Consider the following 9,773-nt stretch of genomic DNA (forward strand, 5'->3'; position numbering starts at 1 on the left):
ATGAGATATTTCAACACGTGCTCTCAGCGCGCAGCGCTGAACTGATTTTGGTTTTTGTATTCATTTCACCATTATAAGTAACTCTTCCTTATCTTCTCCAGTGTTTGGCGTTTATCTCCCTTCCTTCGTGTGGCTTTCCCGTTTGTAAGTTACTATTACTATTTTTAGAATGTCACTGCGCTGTCCACTGCGCTGTCCACAACGCTTCCCTTGCACCCGTAAGTTGTTCTTACTGTCAAAGTGAAAAGGTCGAATCAATTTATAGCCACGCGAAAAATACACTCTCACCTATCTCTATATATTTATAGATACAGATATGCATATATATATACGGCTTCTCTGTGTGTGTGTGTGTTTGTGTGTGTGTGTGGGCAAAAACCTGTGTATTGTAGAGTTCTGTTTGTGATGTGGTCTAGCGGCTTTTGTCTGTCTGTATGTTCTGGCATGTGAGAAGCCACAGCAGATAATATAGGGCTAAGAAATAAGCTCTAAAATTCTCAATCCCGTTTGACAGGACTTCGCCTTCAAAGGTGATTGTGGTGAACCGCAACGCTGTCTGTCTCTGTCTCGCGCCGTTCACCCCAAATTCCCGTTTCTGAGTTACTATTTTTAGAATGTCACTGCGCTGTCCAGAACGCTTCCCTTGCACCCGTAAGTTGTTCTTACTGTCAAAGTGAAAAGGTCGAATCAATTTATAGCCACGCGAAAAATACACTCTCACCTATCTCTATATATTTATAGATATAGATATACATATATATATATACGGCTTCTCTGTGTGTGTGTTTGTGTGTGTGTGTGTGTGGGCAAAAACCTGTGGATTGTAGAGTTCTGTTTGTGATGGGGTCTAGCGGCTTTTGTCTGTCTGTATGTTCTGGCATTTGAGAAGCCACAACAGATAATATAGGGCTAAGAAATAAGCTCTAAAATTCTCAATCCCGTTTGACAGGACTTCGCCTGCAGAGGTGATTGTGATGAACCGCCACGCTGTCTGTCTCTGTCTCGCGATTCACCCCGGCGAAGCCGGGTATTCCTCTAGTATATATATATACGGCTTCTCTGTGTGTGTGTTTGTGTGTGGGCAAAAACCTGTGGATTGTAGAGTTCTGTTTGTGATGGGGTCTAGCGGCTTTTGTCTGTCTGTATGTTCAGGCATTTGAGAAGCCACAACAGATAATAATTATAGGGCTAAGAAATAAGCTCTAAAATTCTCAATCCCGTTTGACAGGACTTCGCCTGCAGAGGTGATTGTGATGAACCGCCACGCTGTCTGTCTCTGTCTCGCGATTCACCCCGGCGAAGCCGGGTATTCCTCTAGTATATATATATACGACTAGTGTCTGTGTGTCTGTGTATCTGTGTGTCTGTGTGTCTGTGCGCGATGCACGGCCAAAGTTCTCGATGGATCTGCTTCAAATTTGGTGGGCTTATTCAGAGAGACCCCGGACACAACCTCATTGATGAGATATTTCAACACGTGCTCTCAGCGCGCAGCGCTGAACCGATTTTGGTTTTTCTCTGTTTTTCTCTGGATCCATTCCCAGTAACTCTTCCTTATCTTCTCCAGTGTTTTCAGCGTTTATCTCCCTTCCTTCGTGTGGCGTCAATCCATATTCCCGTTACTACGTTACTATTTTTAGAATGTAACGATTGCACCCGTAAGTTGTCCTTACTGTAAAAGTGAAAAGGTCGAATCAATTTATAGCCACGCGAAAAATACACTGTCATCTATCTCTATATATTTATAGATATAGATATACATATATATTGTCATTCTCAGAAATGGTGGTACAGTGAGAGTGAGAGGGGCGACACATTTGAAATCATGAAAAAGTAAATTAAAATTATTTCTACCACGACTTTTTTTCATCTGAATCTATTCCTGAGACATTAAAGCATTGTTGTATGTCAATAAAAATGGTTTCTATACGTTGGTGTTGTTTTTGTGTGCTTTTCAATTGCGAAGTTCGGCCGTTTCCGGATCGCCGAAGCGTTACACGACTTTCGTGATCAACAATATGTTCAGTCTCATGGCTAAATGCAAACATGCAAACACCAACAAATTACTGCAATCGACAGTCAGGACTTCAGTATTGGACGTAGCAACACATCTTTGCAAAAACTCACGCTGAATTTGAAGTTAGGGGCTTCGAACAAAAAAAATTGAATGTCGTAATGCATCGTTTCCAGACTCGACGCCCGAACATCGGACAGCAATGTGCTCCATGACTTTGCCACATCACGGCTATTTTTAGCTCTTTGGCGCGCAGGAAGTTCGAACAAGAAAATAGTCCTTTGAATCACAGCCAAATATTCACAGAAAACACCAGAATCATATCATTTGCTGAAACTCATGGCGTCGTTTCCTGACCTACGTCACGACTGAAGATGGTTTTTACTAAATTGTCGAGCCTGCAAAGCTTTGTCACAAACTTACACACCGCGGTTGGCGACAATGTAGCGTCGGAAAGATATCGAGTGCAACAGTTTCTCAACGCGCGAAGTTTAGCGGCAACAAAGTAGCCAAGAAGTTCTCGTATCTTCTGATCGTCGATGTTCGACATTCATCAAGTACTTAAAATGGGTAATCTGAACGCAACAGGAACTTTCAACAAATACAGCAAACTCTGAGGAATTGTGTTTTGTGTAGTTATTTTGGGTCAGACGGGTTTTGCCGACAGGAAAGGCCAAACAGTGCAGATTCATGTCTGTCGCACAGGAACCGAAAGTGGTTCAAGCATTTCGTTTCTGTGTTGCGACATTCACCTTAGTCAGTTCCAAATGTCATGTTTTTACCAATATTAGTTGAAGTCCTTACCTTCCATAACTAGAATGTGTTGGGTAGAACACAAAAATACTGCAGAACTGATAAAAAATGTATGTATACACACACACACACACACACAACTCTCTTTCACACACACACACACACACACACACACACACACACACACACACACACACACACACACACACACACACACACACACACACACACACACACACACACACACACACACATACATCATCGATTCCCAGTCTCTCTGAATACAAAACGAACCAAACAGCACAAATCCTTATACCATTTTTCACAGAGGCGTTGAACCCCCGTGTAACCCCCCTTGTATCCTCTGCGGCATTAGTGACACCCCTGCATCACCGCGACCTGCGGAAGGCATTCAAATTGAATATCGACCCAGGACTAGCGATGAAAAAAGTTACAGTTATACAGGTTTTGTGGGTTTGCAACATTTTTATCTTTTTTTGCAAAGTGAAACAAGTGGCTTGGGCTGGGAGGGAGGGAACGGGCGGGGGCAAGATGGGATGGAACAGATACTGGTTAGCAGGGGCACTTTAGTTGAGGGGGGGGGGGGGGGGTCGATTGAAGTGTTGCTGTGTCAACGTTGCTTTAGCCTGCACATGTTTGGACATTAAGATAGAGAGAGAGAGAGAGAGAGAGAGAGAGAGAGAGAGAGAGAGAGAGAGAGAGAGAGAGAGAGAGAGAGAGAGAGAGAGAGAGAGAGAGAGAAAGAGAGAGAGAGAGAGGAGAGAGAGAGAGAGAGAGAGAGAAGACAGACAGACAGACAGACAGACAGACAGACAGACAGACAGAGAGAGCCAGAGTGAGCCACAAGACAGATACAGGGACCGAGACGTAGAAAAAGAGATAGACAGAGCGAGACAGAGATAGACAGCTGCTCGGATCAGGAGTCACTTCTCCTTTTACCCATCAGTTGAGAATGGAAGTTAAACATGCGCCACTGTGTAGTTGGGGTGAGAATTCACAGTTTCCGCAAGTTCAGTCCGCGCCACAAAGACCAGACTCAAATAATTGGGGTTGTGTAAATACAATCGTGCACACAGAGATGCTCAGCTTAAAGCCCCAGTATGTCTCAAATGGTTTACAAAACGATTACAATCTTCTTATGAAAAAAGTAGTCCTGACCTTATGGAACACACTTTCAATAGCGTTTAATAGCATTTAATGAAACAGTTCGTTTGAATTGCTATTTAGCTCGCGTAAACCACACACCAGATTTCGTAGTTTATCTAACCCCTGAACCATCGTGAACCCGTGTGATCCACTTTATAAACGATCCAAATTTACGTTCATCTTATTCTTCATCATTTTCTGATTCCAAAAACATATAAATATGTTATATTTGGATTAAAAACAAGCTCTGAAAATTAAAAATATAAAAATTATTATCAAAATTAAATTTTCCAAATCAAATTAAAAACACTTTCATCTTATTCATTGTCGGTTCCTGATTCCAAAAACATTAACAGCTATTGTGTTTTCAGCGTAGCAATAGGGTCCGATATTTAGACGAGACAAGTATAATGCCGACGAGTCGAAGACGAGTCGCATTATACTTGTTCGAGTCTAAATATCGGACCCTATTGCTACGCTGAAAACATAATAGCGATTATATAGCTGTTATGACCTTGATTCGTTGTTCCAAACTTACAAAATGACAGTTTTTGCGTCGATGCGTTGATCTCAGGTTTTGATAGCAGACGAACTTTTTACGCACATCATGTTCGCGCAGACATGCACACCGCTACACGCTTTCTGACTTCAAGTGCATTCGATTTCACAACACAGTTGTTGAAACTGCCAGCTTTTTAAGTTGTCAGTGTATGCTGTTGTCGATAGAAACATCGCCACGTGGTACAGATGTGTAAACCGGAACCATGCGTCGGCCATTTTACTCAATATGCTTTTGGATATTGCGGAAAATGGCCGACTTCGGCAGCTACACGCTTTCTGACTTTGGAAGAAAAACTGACTCCAAGTGCATTCGATTTCACAACACAGTTGTTGAAACAGCTTTTTAAGTTGTCAGTGTATGCTGTTTTCGATAGAAACATCGCCGCGTGGTACAGATGTGTAAACCGGAACCATGCGTCGGCCATTTTACTCAATATGCTTTTGGATATTGCGGAAAATGGCCGACTTTGGCAGCAATATGCTTTGATGATCGGGAGATACCATCCAATCACAGCCCCCGAATTCCCCCACGTGTTCATCAGAATAGCTATATATAGATATGATATGTTTGAATTAAAAACAAGCTCAGAAAGTTAAAAAGAAGAGAGGTACAGAAAAGCGTGCTATCCTTCTTAGCGCAACTACTACCCCGCTCTTCTTGTCAATTTCACTGCCTTTGCCATGAGCGGTGGACTGACGATGCTTCGAGTATACCACACCCCTGACTCTCTTCCCACACTGTGTTAAGAAAATTTTCTTCCCGACGCTTCCGTCATCTGCTTCAGGGGAAATTCAAAGAGGTTGGTGAAGCTATTTATCTCTATAAATGAAGTATTACGAAGTGTTGCACATCGAGATAGGTCAGGTTAGTTCTGTTAGTGTCTATACTTAATGCCAATGGGTTTTTCGGGTTTGTATTTCGCGTATTTTACCCGTGAATCGGCCGAATGACGGACCCGTCGCTGCACAGCTGCAAAGTTTGTCGCCTCGAGCGCAAAATCGTGAGGAAAACGCGTCTTGTAAGTAATGCTAATACATTCTACCAAAACCTAAACATGTCTGCACCAATCCTGCCAAGTGTCGTAGTTGTAGTCCCCCGCAAACAGCTGTAATCGTAAGAAGAATGTGATCATTCCTGCAGATTTGTGTGTCGTGCACCCGATTTGAACGAATTTTAGCGTGTCGTACACCCGCTGTGACGTTTTTCACGTCGTGACGTCCACCCGATGCTCACGTTCTGTGTCGTCTCTCCGATCGTGCACTTACCTTTTGCACATGACCTTGTTTGTTTGTATTCTGATCGTCTTGGAGTGATTTTTCAGGGACAACATGGATCAGGTCATGGAATTTGTGGAAGAAGAAGAAGCGGAGTTATCCGCTGAATTTATGGATAGTTACCTGGACATAGTCCAAACTCCAGAAAAGGAGGCAAAGGTGACACCCAAAGAAACATCGACACCCAAAGAGAAATCGACATGTAAGTTATATTTTATTATTATGTAGGCTAAGCCTGTGCAGGATCATGTTTATGGGCCGCTCACACGTGGATTCTTGCACACGTCGATTCTTGTCAAAATTCAGGTTTAGCGACAACAATGATGTAGCTGTAAACCTATTGAACTGACAGCTGAAAGCAGCGATTGGCTGCACCTCATGTCAATAGGTTATAGCTACAACATTGTTATCGTTTTTTGACAATAAGGATTAACGTGTGAGCCATCCATTACCACCAGTTGACTGTAGCTGAGGGCCCCAAAGGGTTTAAAATCGTGATCGTGATTGGCATTTTTTGACCTTTCTGTGACCGTGATTGCCGAAATTTCCATTTCTGTGATCGTGATGGAACTTTTCCCGTGATCCGTGATGACAAAAAAATCAAGTCTCGTGATCGTGATCGTCATTTGTTTTCGTGATCGTGATGGACATTATTGCAAAGCATTTTATTTTCAACGTACATTTTTCACAGCTGTATATATCACTCTATGATCCTCTATTCGTCAAGGTGTTCGTGATCATGAAAACAAAAATCAAGGTAACTGTGATCGTGAAAGCTAAAATTTCCCTTCCCGTGATCGTGATGATACCCCCCCTTTGGGGCCCTCGTAGCTGTTGTCCGTGTGCAGGTATTGGCAACGCTTGATTATGATAATATGAAAGCGTACTGATCATGTTATAGTTATAGTTTTACAATGCAACAACGGACTATTGTACCTGAATAATGTTTATATACATTCGATCTGGTTAGACTAACACAAGCTTTTTGTATCTTGTTGTATGTGGACAGCTGCTGACGATGGTGCTGGGCCTTCGACAGAGAAGCCAAAGTCGCCCAAGAAGAAGAAGACACCCATGAAGAAGAAGATGGAGGCCTCGGCTGACAAGTCAGTGCACCAGTGCCACGAGTGTGGTAAAACTTACAAGCATTACCGCACCTTGTGGGCTCATCAGCGCTTTGATCATGGTGAAGGAAAAACAAATCATGAATGCACCATATGTGACAAAAAGTTCACACAAAAAATTGATCTGACGTCACACCGCAACGTGAAGCATGACAAGATTAAGCCTTATTCATGTGATTCATGCGGCAGATCTTATGCAAGTCCTAAAAGCTTGTACCCCTCAAAGCATGTGTGCAAAGGGAAACCGAAAGAGGTGGCCTGCACCCAGTGTGGCAAGACCTTTGCACTAAAAAGGTTTCTGAGTGACCATGTCCGTTACCATCACACACGGGTGTTTTGCACACTTCAAGCACCGTGAACAGCTACGCCGCCATGTGGCGAAAGGCTGTCCAATGTCTGCATCTACTTGAGTATGCACCTTTAAATGACCTTGACCTTCAGGTGATATTAAAAGTCAAACAACTGAAGCTGGCAATGACACCATACATTCAGAACTATTTTACACATTTTTCCACCCAAAATACACCACATGACCTTGACTCCAGGTCAAGGTCACACAAGACATGGCTATCAATTCAACAGATAGGAAGCACATTGGTGTTTATTGGCACTTTCTACCAAGAGACATTGTCATTTAGTGGTAAAGTCACGTTTTGGACACATTTCAGAGGGGTCAAAATGACCTTGACCTTGAAGCAAGGTCAACCAAACTGGTATCAAAAGATAGGGCTCACTATGCCCTATATACCACTTGTAGCTCGGGTCGACATTTTCAAAAACTTGGGAGAAAATTGGGAAAATGTGAAAAATAACTGTTTTTAAAGGCCCGTGACCTTGACCTTGAAGCAAGGTCAAGTCACTATGTATGTTTTTTTAAGGTCTTGTCATCATACACCATCATGCCACATTTGGCGCTGATAGACTTCATAGCGGCTGAGAAAAAATCCAACGTTTAAGTTTTTGGGACAGACGGCCGGACGGAGGGACGGACGACTAGGCTGAGTACATAGACTCACTTTTGCTTCGCATGTGAGTCAAAAATCTCTTTGTTTATAATCAGTGTAACTTCTGTAAGATGTTTAAAGATCCATTTGGACAGGGGCATACCAGCTACCTGCATCGCACAGTGCAGTGTATCTACCCTAGACTGTCATGTCAACCCAACTGTGGGGCCTGGATGGAAGATAACTTTATTCCTGCCCCAACACCCCTTTGCAATGGTTGAAAGGTAAGCGAGACTAAGAGTACTTACCAAGGTGTCTTTATCCACATTGGTGGTAAGATCCGGCTATTGTCATCTCCATGACTGTGTCTGAAAATGACTCCATGCCAGTCAGAATACAAAAGAACAAAGCTATACATGTAATTCGTGTTTATGTATGGGGGATGACACAATGTAACAAGTGAGAAAGGTCATGTGCAAAAGGTAAGTGCGCGATCGGAGAGACGACACAGAACGTGAGCATCGGGTGGACGTCACGACGTGAAAAACGTCACAGCGGGTGTACGACACGCTAAAATTCGGTCAAATCGGGTGCACGACACACAAATCTGCAGGAATGATCACATTCTTCTTACGATTACAGCTGTTTGCGGGGGACTACAACTACGACACTTGGCAGGATTGGTGCAGACATGTTTAGGTTTTGGTAGAATGTATTAGCATTACTTACAAGACGCGTTTTCCTCACGATTTTGCGCTCGAAGCGACACACTTTGCAGCTGTGCAGCGACGGGTCCGTCATTCGGCCGATTCACGGGTAAAATACGCGAAATACAAACCCGAAAAGCCCATTGGCATTAAGTATAGACACTAACAGAACTAACCTGACCTATCTCGATGTGCAACACTTCGTAATACTTCATTTATAGAGATAAATAGCTTCACCAACCTCTTTGAATTTCCCCTGAAGCAGATGACGGAAGCGTCGGGAAGAAAATTTTCTTAACACAGTGTGGGAAGAGAGTCAGGGCAGTGAGTATACGGTCTTGCTGAAAAATGGCATTGCGTTCAGTTTCATTCTGTGAGTTCGACAGCTACTTGACTAAATATTGTATTTTCGCCTTACGCGACTTGTTTCATAATTTAGTCGTCAGTTTGTGATTTAAATGCGACTGGCTGTATCTGCAAGAGCACGTTATTGTGTACCTCTTCTAAAACGCATACAAACGGCTGCGATTCACACTAACTTGTCGACGGCGGCTGGCTTAAAAAAAAGCGAGCGCTATGCAGAAAGATCATCTGCTTTGAGACACGACCTTTCGTGACCCTGCTTCGGCCTATCTTTTTTAAAACTTTCAAAACTTCGAGTTGTACTGATCTTGTCTTGATGAAAAAAGAAATCTTTTATGAATTAAGAATGTTTGTATTACAAGCTCCCCCACCTGGTGCACTTACCTTGATCGTGGTGTGGGGGCTTGTGTGCCTTGACAACCTCCGGAGCTATGTCGGCGGGGACCTCGTGTCCCTGGTAGGTCCAACCATGCCGAACAGATCCGCGTGAGGTAGAGGCCAGACTAAAATGTGTACCCTGGTCCTCCAGGTTGGGGGTTCAGCTTAGGGCCAACAACTCTAACTGGTAAAACCGAGTGAGTTACAGAAACAGCGACAAAGGAAAACAACACTGATGTGTCGCTGCCCTACACGCCACCAGGCGTGAAAGGCAGTGACTGTATTACAAGCTGTCAATTTATTATTTAGATTTCAAAAGTTAGTTCTAGCGCCAAAACGAGGCACCTGATTGTAGAACAGACGGTCCACGAAATAAATTCTTTGAAAATGTCTCACTCTCGACGGAAAGCAGTCAGGACGTTCGGTGAGCGTTCAAACGAAAGGGTGTTTGTACTGTGTGTAAAAGCCTGACAGTATCTGTGATGGT

General features: G+C 43.2%; 1 protein-coding gene across 1 annotated transcript; it reads left to right on the forward strand.

Moving 5' to 3' along the window:
- The first annotated feature begins 5,655 nt into the window (after nucleotides 1–5,655).
- Nucleotides 5,656–7,252, forward strand: LOC138960951 (zinc finger protein 165-like). The gene is made up of 2 exons (XM_070332581.1): nucleotides 5,656–5,972; nucleotides 6,780–7,252. The coding sequence occupies exons 1-2, from the start codon at nucleotides 5,825–5,827 to the stop codon at nucleotides 7,250–7,252; spliced, it is 621 nt and encodes a 206-aa protein (XP_070188682.1). The 5' UTR covers nucleotides 5,656–5,824.
- Nucleotides 7,253–9,773: the final 2,521 nt, after the last annotated feature.

Source organism: Littorina saxatilis, linkage group LG3 (assembly GCF_037325665.1).
Source record: "Littorina saxatilis isolate snail1 linkage group LG3, US_GU_Lsax_2.0, whole genome shotgun sequence".
NCBI lineage: Eukaryota > Metazoa > Mollusca > Gastropoda > Littorinimorpha > Littorinidae > Littorina > Littorina saxatilis.